This window comes from Trichogramma pretiosum, unplaced genomic scaffold, assembly GCF_000599845.2.
Source record: "Trichogramma pretiosum strain Unisexual culture from Peru unplaced genomic scaffold, Tpre_2.0 scaffold43, whole genome shotgun sequence".
NCBI lineage: Eukaryota > Metazoa > Arthropoda > Insecta > Hymenoptera > Trichogrammatidae > Trichogramma > Trichogramma pretiosum.
Window position 1 is genome coordinate 545,788 of NW_019640864.1, and position 15,296 is coordinate 561,083.

Here is a 15,296-nt window from a genome sequence, read left to right on the forward strand (position 1 = left end):
TTTTGCCCTTTCATTTATTTATAATCTAATTGCCATGCTTATTTCACTATCGTTTGAGTTATTGAGAAAAAATCATTTCTCAAGCTCCTACATAGCATTGATAATGCTATATCGAAAATTTCATGTTATTTTCGTCATGTTTCAGAGAAACAAAAAAAACCGATGCCACTCCTCAAAGTGAGAACGGATCTACAAGAGAAAAGTACTTCTGAAGAAAAAAGTATGTTTTAATCTCATACTCCAATGCTTTTTTTACACAAGGATTTATAAAATTTTCATTTTTTAGCATCATTTGAAATGAACAAGGTTTTCATTAAAGAGGAACCAAAACCAGACGAAGATGAAGCTGAGACAAGTGAAACATCTGATCCGGCAGTTCAAAGTGATCGTCTACAAATTTACTGTCAAAAGTGTGATAAATTACGGAATCGAGTTAAAGGCGAGACCCCTAAAGTCTGTGTAGAATGCGGTACTCCTCTGCAATATCAGTGCACGGCGTGCAAACGCATGTACAAAAGTTTAGGCGGGCTCTATACCCATCAGAACTATCAATGCGAGAAAGAGCCGCATATTTTTTGCGACAGCTGTGATTATAAGACAAACTTCAAGAGCAATCTCGAGGCGCACATAAGAAACAATCATACCAAACCCAAAAAAACCTGTCTCAGATGCGGTGAGACTTACAGCGACAAACACGCGAGTCAACACGCGAAAATATGCGGTACGCCGTTTTATTACTCCTGTAACCAATGTAGCTACAGAACTCATTTGAAGCATTACTTGCGTAATCACGAGAAAAATGTTCATGAAAAAGTAGCAGAGAAAGACAAACGATATGAGTGCATGGCTTGCAACAAGCGTTTTGACAAAATTCCAACATTAGTGGCGCATAAGCGTTACTGCGTTATTAAAACTACAGAGACGTAAATCAGATTTTTTTTGTGTTTTTATAATAACCGACGAAAATTATTAATAATGTGAAATGATAATATAATCAATAGTAATTAGATTTATTAAAGGAATGCCTATATCAGGTCAATAAAAGCTTTTATCAGCAACTATTACGCTATTATATGCTTAGCTATAGATATTTCAAGTGAATATTATAGGTAGAGACCGGAAAAAAAGTTTTTTTTCGTAGTTTAAATAAACTTAAAGAACTTTCAAAAGTGTCCAGTATAAAATCCAATAAAAACATGTTAAAATTTACGTTCGTTTGGTCTATGTATTTTTTAAATTTTAAAATGACGAATACTTAAAAATTGTTAGGTTTATAATTAAAATTGTATTTGCTTTTGGAAAAGTCTGAAACATCGTTTTTTACGATTTTAAGCTATGAACACACCAATTGAAAATATTTTAAATATTTCGAAAATTGAAAGTATTTTAAAAATCTGCTTTAATTCCTTTGTGTGACTGAATTGTTTTTAAAGTTATTTAATAGTGTGGGAAATATCTAATTAAACTTAAAATTGGAAGTTTTGTACTGCGCGGGTCAACGAGCTAATGTCTCTGAATGCCATTTTTTGGAGCCCTTCATTTTAATAATCCGATTTTTATTTGCGCATGATATATAATCAACGTGAATTGTGTTGTTACGTTAGTGATAAATTTATGTTACAGTTTTGTGATATAATTTTATTGGAATAAATAAAAATATATGTACCACTAGAACCCTGTCATCCTTTTCATTCATTCAATTATATGATCGGATTACATGACTGACCAGGTAAGAAACGTTGTATATCTTATCAAAAATTCTAAAGCAGCTTTAAAAGGGTTTTATTTGAGCAATTAATGAAATACTTTGCTTACATTTTTTCATCAACGTTTTTATTGAATATTTTTTTACTGATAATTTCCGATAGTAATTCACATAAAAATACAACAATTGCCATTGAAGAACCAATAATAATAAAGAATAATAAGTGCACTTCAAATTGATTAGAAGTAAAATTCATAGTTCTGTAACTTTTGCCAATGCTCTTGTAACTCTGAATTTTGTTGAAGAACCCATCGATACCGGACTCGTGTATATATCGTAACTTTTCACGAAATTTTTCGGCGTAAGGACTGGCTCTTTCCAATAAGTACGATCTCGGCAAACAGGCCAGATTTTGCCGGGCAAAGTGAACTTTGTAAGTCTCCGACGTACCGAGCAATTCGATCATTTTCAATAGATATTCGTGAGCCGAGATACAGACTCGCGGATTGCCGGTCATCAAGTCGGCCATGCACTCGGTCTGGTCGTACGTCGGCGTCAGTCTTTGGTGAATATTTTTCGCCCACGTGTCGTTGATTTCAAGCAGCGTTTGGGAGTAGGCGGTCAGGCAGAAAACGTCCAGGCCGGACTCGTCGATGCTCTTGAACGTGTTGAGACCGACGCTACCCTTGACCAGCTTCTCGTCGATGAAGTGCGAGTAAAAGTCGCTCGGAAATACGATCGATACGAAAAAAATCGTCGATAGTACGATCATTTCGGTGATTTTCGTTGGTTTCATGCCGATCGTCACGCCGAAGAGCGACCCGAAAATGTCCAAAATTCTCACGCTGTCGTTCAAAGCGTTCACCAGTTTTAATATCCACGTGATGAGGCCGATGAACGAAGGAACGAGAAACAAGTAGGTCAATGTTTGCCAGGGTAGTCTCATCTGTGTGTTGATCAAGTAGGGCACAGCCGCGGCCACACTGTAGCACGACGCACCCGAGTAGACGTGCGTCAAGTTGTCGAACGCACTCGAAAAGCCGCGAGAAAAAGCCACAAGATTCAATTTGTTCATTCTTAATTCATCCACAAACATCAGTAGACCCTTAAAATATCTAACCGTTTCATTCATGATTACGTATTCGATGTTGAAGTTCATTGATTCGAACGCGAGTATGGTCTTGTCGGTATCTGCCGAGTCCAAGTACATAACTTCCCCGACACTATTTTGCACAATTTTAACCAACGGATCGGTTGGAATCGCGCCCATTGTAATTTTTTGCCGATGCACGTTTATCAATTTGTCCGGAAATAGTTCGATACTTTTTTCGTTAAGATTTTTTTCTCCGACTCTACTCTCGAAGGGATTGTAAGCTTGAACGACGCAGCTGCTACTGTGTCCTATTTTCACTAGACTTACGTCTAAAAATTTATTGGTCCAGCCGTGCTCATAAATTCTTCGAATTGTATCGTCGTTTTGAATTTCACCTTCGAGCAGCACTACGAGAATCTTAGGCCGCGTCTCATTTGGAAAAGCATCTGTAAAGTCGTCGATATATTTTTTTACGGAGTAAGCCTCGCTCTCGTCACGAATCAATATAACAAAGATCGATGATTTTTCGAAATATTCTACGACTGTGTTTGATACGTAAGTGATGCCTTGGCAAGATATCAATTTTAGTATTAAATTTTCTTTGGTATTATCGATGTCACTACTGAAAAGAATTGTGACTGTGCGTGGAGACATGTTGGATATGTGATGAACGATTAAATTCACGCAGCTTTCCGTTACAGCATCTATAAAACAGGCAATATTAAGATAAAATATCGTCAAATAAATAACTAAATTCATTTTTAAATCCTTTTCATAATCTACTTGAAGTTAAACTAGGGCATTTTGAAAATAGAAAAACACGATGTTTCATAAAATCGATAAAATGAGCTTGTTAAAGTTGAATGATTACCTATGTTTTCTAAAAAACGTTGCATAGAAAAATACAAATAATTCTTGTTTCTTCAGTTTCAGTCGGAATTAAAATTTTTTTAAAAAACAGGTCAACATAAAATATTAAATTATTGGATTTTGATAAAGTTTCATAAAAAAATTAGATCTTTTTTCATGAGTAATTAACTATAAAAAAATTTGAACTTTAAGACAGAACAATCTATCGTTGAAATTGTCTAATAATTACAATCGGAGCTGAGAAAAAAAGGAGTGAAAATATTTAATTCAAAAAAGAAAGAAAGAGAATTTTTATGTTTCACCATACATTGAGTTTATTCAAAACATCGATGAAAATTTGTAACTTTCTGGAAAGTTGTTAGGTAATTACAAAAAGTTGTTTGTTTTTTTAAAAAATTGTTCATACAATTAAAATTTTAGTACAGCTTTGAAAATAAGAAAAATGTTACAAATTTATTAAGTGTACTTTAATCATGATCCTTTCTTTATTATTCATTACAAATACACATAATAATGGACACTTTACACGCGAAATATTTAACATCAAAACATCGTTTGGTGCAGGTAGGTGCATAAATTATTGTCGTAATATACGATAGTAAAATCGATACTTATAATTATAAGAGATGTAAAGTCGTACGTGCTAGCTTATAGTATCACACATTCCTCTATTAAAAATCGCATAACAAATTAAGCGTAACATAAATATCGTAATAGTTAACCGAACGAGCTAACATTTACATTGAACAAATAAAACTTTTTCCGTATGCATCATTGTCTATCTATATTTACATAGTACTTCCGTCTTTCTCTCTCAGTTCTTTGAGTCTGTCCAAGAGCCAGCTGGTCTGTTTTTGTTCGGCGACCTCGTAGCGACGCTTCAGCCGATCGAAGTGTCTTTTAGCTTCGTTCACTCTTCTTGCGACATTAATTACTTGATCGGCCGTCGATTGTAATATTTCGTTGGGAAAATCAAAATCATCTGAATTATCATCTTTGCCCGCGCTACTGCCATATTTTTCACATAATCTTTCGAGCCTCGCGAATTCGGCATCCTGCTACAAAAAATAAAGATATTGTGAGATAAATAATTCAAATTCCATCCAATGTCAAAATATTGACTTACATAGTCATCGTAATCGGGTTCTTGATTTGCAGCAGTCTCAGCTGTTTTTAGCCTTTTGGCTTTGGGAAGTGCCCCGTCACATTGAACTGGCCTCAGTCTGCCTGCCTCGTTCTGTCCGGATCGTTTGCACTCCTCTTCGTTTTCGGAGTCATCGGAAACCCCACCCTGTCAATACAACAAAACTCACGTTACGTTCTAGATACTGCGAGAGATCGAGCTGTCAAAAACCTACCACCAGCTTATCGTGAGCTTTCTGGAGTTTTGTGAGCAAGAGCCACTGCTCCCTCATTTCGGTGATCATGGGTCGCCTGATCTGAGTATCCCATCGACGCTGCTCGGCTATGATTTGGCGCATGAGCTCGACGACCTCCGAGGGTCCGTCGTGACAGTCGAGGCCCGTCTCCCACATCGAGTAGTTGGCCAACTCCTGATACTTGCAGCAATCCGGCATGCACTTGCCGTACTCGTCATCCATGGCAGGCTGCTTGGAGCTACTCGTCTGGTCTCGATCGGCGGCCTTTTCTCCCTGCGCAGAGGACAGTAGACTGTCGATCTGGATTTTTAAATCAGGAAATGTCTAATGAGATGAGAGCAATCGACCATACATGAAACAGAGAACACCCGTCATACAGAGTTAACGTGTACTCGATGATAATGATGCACGACACGAGCGAAAATGATGATTTTCCTTACCTTCACAACTTCGGCAATAGGATCCATTCTGACGCGCACTACTACGTAAAAAAGTCGTCCTTTTTTCTCGCTGTTCGAGAGCTGCTGCGTAACTACTGAATCAGTGGTGTAGGTAAAAAAACAACATAGCCCCTGTTCGAGCCACCTGACCGAGAACGGAACGCAACTGCTGCCCGCCTTTTTTATTCTATACTTTTCCTCTCGAAAAATCTCTCTCTCCTTGGCTTTACCAGGAAAAATGCTTGGACGACTGCCTGCGTCTGAAAATTAATTCAAGCATAAGTACACAACGCAGAGGCGACGGTGGCGGCAGCATGTAATCTTCATTAAGTAAGTAAACAGACGGGGCTCGCACATACATGATTTATCTCTGACTTTATTTATCCACTCGAATTTGGAGCAGTTCTTTTTTTCACGTGTATGCGTGTCGCGTAAATTACAAGTTTACGTCAAAGGCTTGGGTACTGACACTGTAGCGGTTGAACTCCAATTTTCATTCCCTTTCTTTTGACACATTATCGTTGCTATTGTTATCGTTGTCGATGATATTATAGTTGTTGGGATTTTTAACCGCAGCAATATTGACACGAAGCGTCAAAATCAAGAGAAAAAAAAAAATCAAGAGAAAAAAAAAATCGAGAGAAAGTTTTTTTCGACCGATCGATGATCCGCTGACACCCACGCACACAAAGGCTTACATGCACACCGCGGGCACAAATCGAGAGCGGATCGCAGAGCTAGATGTAAACAAAAAAGCCACGTCGAATCGAGCGACAGTCATCGAATCGTTCGCTTGCAAGCTCCCACTCTCAAATGTCAAAATAATCGTGCGTATATTATTGTTGTCGCCGTGTTTCTCTGTTTACATCCGACGACGAGACGAACGCCAGCGACGAAGCACAGCGCGTTCCCGTGCTGATACCTATATATTGTAGGTTATAAGTACTCCGCGTACTCGCGGCCACACACCACCACGGTAGCTGCTCCGTATTTTATATACAGAGAGAAGAGCTCTTGCACTCGGCGTGATACAATAAAAGTAAGGCACACGCAGGCACCCAAAAACACGCGCGTTTGCTCCGATCACTACTCGCGCGGTAAACGAGCTTCGCGATAAGCGTTTACGTTCGATTGTTTATTTATGTATGCGCGTGCGGTAGAGGCATTCGCTGTCTCTGTTTTCAAGATTAATCTCGCCGCATCGGCGGGCCGACTTGTGTTAGTAGCAGTGTATGTAAATATATATCGTGCGCTCTATTGCTGGTACAAATAGGTATATTCTGTGCTGCTGCTGCTGCTGCTGACTGCCTCAGTCTCGCATTCGGGAACTGCAGTTTAGAAAAAGACAGAGTTATTTACTGCGCGTCCTGGCGCTGGCGTCGCGCAACTTTTCTCCCCCTTTGCGCGATAATTAAGCGCCTTGATATTAGCCTTGCTGCTGCTTTGCTTGTATGCTTATATCGCTATGCTGCCTGCGCGAGTCTGATGCACGCAACTGCTCTTTATACCCATCTCCGTCTCGCTCTCGCTGCTGAGCTGGCCTGGACATTGACATAAAAACTGCGTATATCGTGCGCGCCGAGTCGAAAGGGCTCCTGCGTGTTCCTGCGTGTGACTGCGAGTCCGGCAGTTTGCGGCGCAAACCGTGTGCCTCTCTCGTGTATGTGTATACTTGTGCGTATATGTGTGTGTGTGTGTGTGTGTGTGTCCCGTACGTTACACACTCTGTATAGTGTGACTGTGTGCTATAATATTGCGTGTCTGCGACTCTGGAGCTGCGTATAACAGACTCGACGTGTGTACCTATATCGATTCTGATATCGCCGGGCCCGAAGCTTGGATTTCGGCCGTCGAGAACAAAAAATTGAACAAAGAGACGAGAGTCGAAGGAGAATAAAGGGTGAGTTGGCTCGAGAGAGAATTCGTAGGCTCGTTATCGTTGCATTGGATGTATAAGACTCTTTCCCGCCATATAGTCCGAGGCTTGCTTCGTCGTTCCTGCTCTGAGACTCCGATTACTCCCCCAAGGTTGTTTTTTTTTCTTTTCTTTTTCAATTTTTGTCTCGTCTAAACTGTTCGCCTCGTAACGTTCTTTCTGTACCATTGACGATAAACCTTCGATTTTTTGCAATTGCGTAGTATTTCTTAACGGCTGCAGTGACGAATTCGCGTTCAATTTACAAGTGTCAATTGCAGCGGCACGTTGTAACGTACACGATATATCTCAGTGATAGAATGCCGGCTTGGTAGCGTCGGCCATGCGCGAAACTAATTCGATGCTTGTCAACTGGAATTTTCGTTTGACACCTTCGCGTTGTTTTATTGAAAAATAATCGAATTGTTTGTTTTCAATTGTAAAATTCAAAGTGCTTCATAGTTTATTATTGTAAATGATTCCAACCTTAAAGCAATTTTGCAATCTTATACTAGGATTCATGTTCTTGGAAAAATTGCAATATCATTAATTTGTTGCAGACAGTTCAGCTTGCAAATTTTCAAAATGAGTGCTGCTGAGAATGGAGGCGATGGAGGAGCTTCTAGTAAGAAGAAGGATAAATCCATTGAGGGTATTTATCAGAAGAAAACTCAGCTTGAGCATATCCTGCTTAGGCCTGACACGTATATTGGTTCGGTTGAGCCTGTCACAGAAATGATGTGGATTTATGATAAGGAGAAAGAAATGATGGTACAAAAAGAAATAAAATATGTTCCTGGTTTATACAAAATTTTTGATGAAATTCTCGTGAATGCTGCTGACAATAAGCAGCGAGATCCTGACATGGATTGTATTAAAATTGACATTGATGCGTGAGTTTTGAAAATAATTTATTATACTATTTTATTAATATATAATTAAATTAAAATTGTCTTAATATTCTATTTTAAGTGAATCAAATACAATCTCTGTGTGGAACAATGGAAAGGGTATTCCTGTGGTTGTTCATAAAGGAGAAAACATGTATGTACCAACTATGATCTTTGGTCATTTACTGACATCTTCGAATTATGACGATGCAGAAGAAAAAGTAACAGGAGGTAGGAATGGTTATGGTGCCAAACTTTGTAACATATTCAGTCATCGTTTCACTGTTGAAACTGCTTGTAAAGAGTATAAGAAAAGTTTCAAACAAGTTTGGGGAGATAATATGGGCAAAGCATCTGATTCAAAGATTAAAGAATTTCATGGCTCTGATTTCACAAAAGTAAATATCATCAATCAAATTGTAATTTACAATCAATATTCACTCATTTAATTTTTTTAATTTTAATTATTTTAGGTAACTTTTTCACCCGACTTGACTAAATTCAAAATGGACAAATTAGATGATGATGTAGTAGCTCTGATGTCTAGAAGAGCTTATGATGTTGCTGCCTCCACTAGAGGTGTTAAAGTATTTTTAAATGGTACAAGAATACCAATTAAAAATTTTAAAGATTATGTAGATCTATACATCAAAGGCAAAGAGGATGATGCTGGAAATCCATTGAAAGTTATTTATGAAAATTGTAACCCTAGATGGGAAGTGGCAATTACTATGTCAGATAAAGGTTTTCAACAAATGTCTTTTGTTAATAGTATAGCTACCACAAAGGTAATATATAACTTTTACTCATGAAATATTGTAAAATAATTTTTATTTTTATATCTTTCAAAATATTGTTGTAGGGTGGTCGTCATGTTGATCATGTAACAGATATGGTTGTTAAACAACTTATTGAAACTTTGAAGAAAAAAAATAAAGCTGGTTTTCAAATCAAACCTTTCCAAATCAAGAATCATATTTGGATATTCATTAACTGTCTGATTAATAATCCAACATTTGACTCTCAAACAAAAGAGAACATGACTTTGCAGCAGAAAAGTTTTGGTTCCAAGTGTAATCTGAGCGAGAAATTCATCACAAATGTAAGATTTCATTTAATAATTTCAGAAAATCAATAAATTAATCATGTTATTATCAATATGAAATGTAACTATCGATTTCTTACAAATAGGTTACAAAAAGTGGAATCGTTGAGTCTGTTTTGTCTTGGGCTAAATTCAAAGCTGACAGCCAACTCCAGAAACTTGGCCCAAAATCCAAACAAAAAAAATTACAAGGCATACCAAAACTTGAAGATGCTAATGACGCTGGTACAGCTAGATCTCTAGATTGCACTCTGATTTTGACTGAGGGAGACTCAGCCAAAAGTATGGCTGTGTCAGGTATTGCTTCGATTGGACGCGATAAATTTGGCGTGTTCCCTCTGAAGGGTAAAATTCTTAATGTGAGAGAAGCAACCCACAAGCAAATCTTAGAGAACGCGGAAATCAATAACTTGATCAAAATTCTGGGTTTGCAATATAAGAAAAAATATGAATCTCGTGAGGACATGAAGTCTCTTAGATACGGAAAAATTATGATCATGACAGATCAGGATCAGGTTACTATAAACTAATAGTGAAATATTTTCAGAAATAGAAACAGAGTAAAAACAAATTTTTATTTCCATTTTCATAGGACGGTTCTCACATTAAAGGCTTACTCATAAACTTCATCCACCACAATTGGCCATCACTTCTTAAACTAAACTTTATTGAAGAATTCATTACTCCCATTGTTAAAGCAAGAAAAGGAAATCAAGTATTGTCATTTTTTTCATTACCTGAATTTGAAGCATGGAAGAAAGATACAGCCAATTCTCACACTTACAAGATCAAGTACTACAAAGGTTTTTATTTTTTACCTTTGTTAATAAAATTCTTTGAAAAAGCATACAATTAATTAATTAATTCAATTTAATTTCTCTTCCTCCAGGTTTGGGTACGTCCACTGCTCAAGAAGCAAAGGAGTACTTTGAAAACATGGCACGCCATCGTATCCGATTTAGGTACGACGGCGAGCAAGATGATCAAAATATTATTATGGCATTCAGTAAAAAGTGCGTTGATCAACGTAAGGATTGGTTGACCAATCATATGGAAGAAACAAAACGACGAAAAGAAATCGGCCTTGGCGAACGTTATCTGTATGAAAAGGATACGAAAGCTGTTTCTTTTTCTGATTTTATCAATGTAGAACTCGTGCTTTTCAGGTAACTTTTTACAATATTTTTTTATTTCTCGTTTATTCAATTAATAAAACAATTTTTTTATTCCGATTAGTAACTACGATAACACTCGTTCTATTCCTAATATGATGGATGGTTTGAAACCTGGTCAAAGAAAGGTTTTGTACACCTGCTTTAAAAGAAATGACAAACGTGAAGTGAAAGTTGCTCAATTGGGTGCTTCCGTAGCCGAGCATTCTGCCTATCACCACGGCGAAATGTCCCTCATGTCAACGATCATTAATTTAGCTCAAAATTTTGTTGGCAGCAACAATATTAATTTGCTTCAGCCCATTGGTCAATTTGGTACGAGATTACAAGGTGGTAAAGACGCGGCTAGTCCTCGTTACATTTTTACGATGTTGAGTCCATTGGCTCGCTTTATTTATCACAAGCACGATGATGCTTTGCTTCGACATGAGTACGATGATAATCAAAAAATCGAGCCGACCTATTATGTACCAATCATTCCAATGGTACTCGTCAATGGTGCTGATGGTATAGGCACTGGATGGATGACGAAAATTCCCAATTACAATCCTCGTGAGATTATTGATAATCTGTTGAGAATGATGGATGGCGGTGAACCCAGATCAATGGTATGAATCAAAATTAAAAATTAGTTTCAACAATTATTATACCCACTTGATGTGATTATTTTCTCTAGAAACCATTCTACAAAAACTTCACTGGAGAAATTGACAACTGTGGCGAATACAGATACCTTATTAGCGGTGAAATTAGAATCATTGGTCATGACAAGGTGGAAATCACTGAATTACCAATCGGCACTTGGACTCAAGTTTACAAGGAATCCGTTTTGGAGCCTATGCTTCATGGATCGGATAAATCTCCCGCACTTATCAGTGATTACAAAGAATATAACACTGATACTGAAGTACACTTCATTGTGACAATACCACGCGACAAGCTTGTAGAATTGGAAAGAGAGGGTCTTCATAAAGTATTCAAACTGCAAACTACAACATCTATCACGTCTATGTGTGCTTTTGACGAGAATCAATGTCTGAAGAAATACGACGACGTTCTTCAAATTATGAAAACTTTCTTCAAAGTCCGACTCGATTTGTACCAAAAACGAAAGGATTATCTTGAGGGAATTCTGCAAGCCGAAAGTGCCAAGCTTTCCAATCAAGCAAGATTTATTTTAGAAAAGTGTGACGGCACTTTGACGGTCGAGAATAAGAAGAAAAAAGACATGATTGCGGAACTAATTAGACGAGGCTATGATTCGGATCCATTGATCGCCTGGAAGCTTACTCAAAATCGCGATGAAGTTTTGGTAAGTTTTATTTTGATCTTGTCACCGAACATTTATACTTCATTTTATATATTTTCCCTGTAATCATAACATATCATCTTTACCATGCTTCCTTTTGGAATAGCAAGTAAGTTATACATAAGAAACATAAGTAGTAACATCAGTTGTTGATATCATTCAGAGTACAATAAGCTTAATTATTTTTTACTAATTTAATTTAAACTCTATTGGTCAGTTTTAAATGTTGAAGTATCTAAAAAAAGTAATAGATAAAAACAATAATCTGTTATTTGTCAGTCTTGATAATTCAATATTTCAAATTATAAAATGACCTGCAAAATTTAAATCAAGTTTGTCAGAGTATTTTTGCTATTTTTGAAATTGTTTTGAATTTTATGTTTTTAAAAAAAAATGTTATGAATGATTTAATTTTAATATAATAATGCTATAAAAAATTAATCCTTTATTTTAATCACAGTTTGAATGATCTCATGCTAATATTTAATTATCTTCAATTATGAAATTCTTTTATAGGATGAAATTGCTGAAAATGAAGATGAAGAACAATCAAGTCCTGCTGCTATTGAAAAAGAAAATTTCGATTACCTATTGGGTATGACTATGTGGAGTTTGACCAAGGAGAAGAAAGATGAATTACTAAAGCAAAAAGATGAGAAACTTGCAGAATTACACAGATTGCAAGCTCGTACGCCATTGTCATTGTGGAAAGAGGATCTTGATAACCTTCTAGCTGAACTCAACAAAACTGAAGAAAAAGAGAAAAAGAATGAATCAAAATCTAAAGTTAAAACGAAAAAGCCACCGGCAAAGTTTTATAATTCTGATGAAACTCGAAGAATTGTACCTATGATTGATAATGAAATGAAAAAGAAGATTGAAAAAGCTGACATTGCCACTAAAGATAAAAAAGATGGAATTAAAAAAGAAAAGAGAGTTAAGAAAGAAAAAGGTGTTGTAGAAGAAAAAGATGAATTTGACGCTCTTATTGAAGGTACCAAACAACCACTGGATGATAGATTAGGCGAATCGCCGGATAAACTAGAAAAAGAGAAAAAGGGCAAGAAAGGTAATTAGTTGACTATTATATTATAAACCATAATTGAATTATGGTTAATTTTTTTCTTTTTTATAGGGTTAAAACAAACTAAACTTCCTTTTAAACCTGCGAAAAAAGTTAAAAAAGAGAAAGAATTTGACGAAAGTGGTGATAGTGATGAAGCGGAAATAGATTTTGATTCACTTTCTCCTCCTCCTCAACCTAGAGCTCCTCGGAGGGCTGCAGCAGGTAATAATGATTTTTATAACTCTTTGTTAACTTCTCCTCTGCACTGTAGATTAATTGTCTAATCACTAAAAAAATTATGTGATTGTAGCACAAAAGAAGTACACCATCGATAATAGTGATGAATCCAATAGCAGTGAAGCTGAGTTACATAGTATAGGATCTGATGACGATAAGTGAGTATGATTTAAAAAAATATCGAATTAAAGAATAAATCTTATTATCATTTATTTTAATTTGTAGACCCGTTATGCAGCATATGTCAAAAATCGATAGTGACTCCGATGATGACTTGAAGATTAAAAAAGAAACTGCCAAACCACAACGTATGTATTAAAAACCAATAATCTCAATAACAATAATTAATTACATTTTGTTGATGTTACAGCAAGCTCTGAAGAATTATTTGACACATTGATCTCAAGTTCACCGGAGAAAAAAGTAGTAGAAAAGTCAACTTCATCTATAGCCATATTCAGTTCTTCTGAAGATACTTCGCCAATCAAACCACCACCCAAAAAGAAGGGTAATTATAATTCAAAACTAAAGTATTTATAATTATTATGAAGCAATATTGTAAAATATAAAATTATTCATAGCACCGCCGAAAAAGAAACCCGAAAAGAAAACTGAAAATGGCGAAGAAAAAACGAAAAAAAGACCAGCCAAAAAGAAGACTGCAATATCTGGATCTGATTCTGAAGATTTATACTCAGTTAAATCAACACCTGTAAGTTTCCTCAATCAAATAAAAAATCATACAACATTATAATGCTTTATAAAAATATGTAAAATTTTAGCCAAAGAAGAAGAAGAAGGCAAAGAAAGACTCAGATGATTCTGACGAAGACATGGTCGTCGAGGAATCTCCTCCCCTTAGAAAACCAGCAGGGCGATCTCGTAAACCAGTCTCTTACAAGTTGAAAGATATGAGCTCAGACTCTGATTACTAGGTTTCTTATGAAAATTTTTAAATTAGTAGCAAGCGTAGCTACGTCATGCATCATAAGTTATAAACTCAGGAAGTACTCAGCATACAACGGATTACAGTGACTAAATATTTGGTTATTGTGAATTTTTTTTAAGTTAGCGTTGCGTTATCTTGTAAAAATATTTTTAAGTGCGTATTTGTAAATAGTTTAAGACTGTCGTTTACTAGTATTTATACAAGCAAAAATGAAATATTTGTTGTTTCCACAAATTACTACAATATAATACAGTAAGGTTTCAGTACTAGTAATTACAAGTACAGTAATTACCTTGATATTTTATGTTAAGAGTACAGTTCGGCCGATTATATATAAAGAAATTGGTCTTTTCGTTACTTAATTTTTCAGATAAAAAAATTGATTTCATTTTTCGCTTTTCAAAAATAATATACTAACAATAAAAATATATTTTCTATCGATATTTATCACGTTTGTATTACTAACGATTGCTCTTTTATAAAAGATTTTCATGGAAGAAAATCACCAACTTTTTTGAGCAATTGCCAAGAATTGTTTGCAACTATATGATTATAAGATTATGTGTTTTTGGAATAGTTTGTTCTCTTGAATATAAAGTACAAATTTTGATACGTAAGTTTAGAAAAAAACGAACCAAGATGCAGAGTCTAATTCAATAGTTATTTTTGTCAATTAATTACTGATCGAACGATACATTGTACATGACTGTTGTATTTCTAATTTATAACTTTTTATGACTCGATTCTGCTACCTCATTTTTTATATAAAATATATTAAATAAATAATGTAGTTATTTGTTCTTGACTACAATTTTCATAAAGGTTTTAACAGACTACTTCTAAATATGAATAAAATTACTCATACTAGAAAATATTATGATTAAATTTACCTCATCCTTAAATTATATTTTTACCATTTTTTCTTGTTCAGCTTTGAAAATTAAATTTTTTCTTACTTGTGTCCATTTTGTTATGAGGAAAATTGATGTTTCTTCAGCTTGTTAATTTTATCAGCTTTTACCGACAAAATTACTCAATTTATTTCAATATCGATTTTAGAGAATGCTAAATTCAAAATAAACTAAAAAAGAATACCATTAAGTTAATGGCCGATGAAATTTCTTCATGATAATTTCTTATTCGTTGATCTTCATGGTTTGTAAGTT

General features: G+C 35.6%; 3 protein-coding genes across 11 annotated transcripts; 2 read left to right on the forward strand and 1 right to left on the reverse strand.

Moving 5' to 3' along the window:
* The first annotated feature begins 162 nt into the window (after positions 1-162).
* Positions 163-927, forward strand: LOC111693249 (zinc finger protein 658B-like). Its single transcript, XM_023457518.1, has 2 exons — positions 163-220; positions 287-927. The coding sequence occupies exons 1-2, from the start codon at positions 163-165 to the stop codon at positions 925-927; spliced, it is 699 nt and encodes a 232-aa protein (XP_023313286.1).
* Positions 928-4,095: 3,168 nt separating this feature from the next.
* Positions 4,096-7,076, reverse strand: LOC106649639. Of its 6 annotated transcripts, XM_014367133.2 has the most exons (6): positions 6,876-7,076; positions 5,957-6,815; positions 5,488-5,747; positions 5,027-5,371; positions 4,795-4,959; positions 4,096-4,726 (listed from the first exon to the last, which is right to left on the reverse strand). In XM_014367133.2, the coding sequence occupies exons 2-6, from the start codon at positions 5,982-5,984 to the stop codon at positions 4,457-4,459; spliced, it is 1,068 nt and encodes a 355-aa protein (XP_014222619.1). In that variant the 5' UTR covers positions 5,985-6,815; positions 6,876-7,076; the 3' UTR covers positions 4,096-4,456. The 6 variants fall into 6 exon arrangements, with proteins under 6 accessions (XP_014222619.1, XP_014222622.1, XP_014222620.1 ...); XM_014367136.2 differs by having other exon boundaries at positions 5,027-5,320; positions 5,957-7,076; XM_014367134.2 differs by having other exon boundaries at positions 5,027-5,347; positions 5,957-7,076.
* A 150-nt stretch (positions 7,077-7,226) lies between these two features.
* LOC106649637 (DNA topoisomerase 2) lies at positions 7,227-15,002 on the forward strand. 4 transcript variants are annotated; one of them, XM_023457535.1, is made up of 18 exons: positions 7,228-7,387; positions 7,464-7,515; positions 7,963-8,295; positions 8,375-8,690; positions 8,766-9,080; positions 9,155-9,394; positions 9,484-9,912; positions 9,990-10,200; positions 10,287-10,563; positions 10,634-11,177; positions 11,246-11,881; positions 12,395-12,947; positions 13,014-13,166; positions 13,255-13,339; positions 13,407-13,489; positions 13,552-13,689; positions 13,763-13,893; positions 13,964-15,002. In XM_023457535.1, exons 3-18 carry the CDS (start codon positions 7,988-7,990, stop codon positions 14,114-14,116), a joined length of 4,572 nt encoding a protein of 1,523 aa, XP_023313303.1. In that variant the 5' UTR covers positions 7,228-7,387; positions 7,464-7,515; positions 7,963-7,987; the 3' UTR covers positions 14,117-15,002. The 4 variants fall into 4 exon arrangements, with proteins under 4 accessions (XP_014222609.1, XP_023313303.1, XP_023313302.1 ...); XM_014367123.2 differs by having other exon boundaries at positions 7,227-7,515; XM_023457534.1 differs by lacking the exon at positions 7,464-7,515.
* Positions 15,003-15,296: the final 294 nt, after the last annotated feature.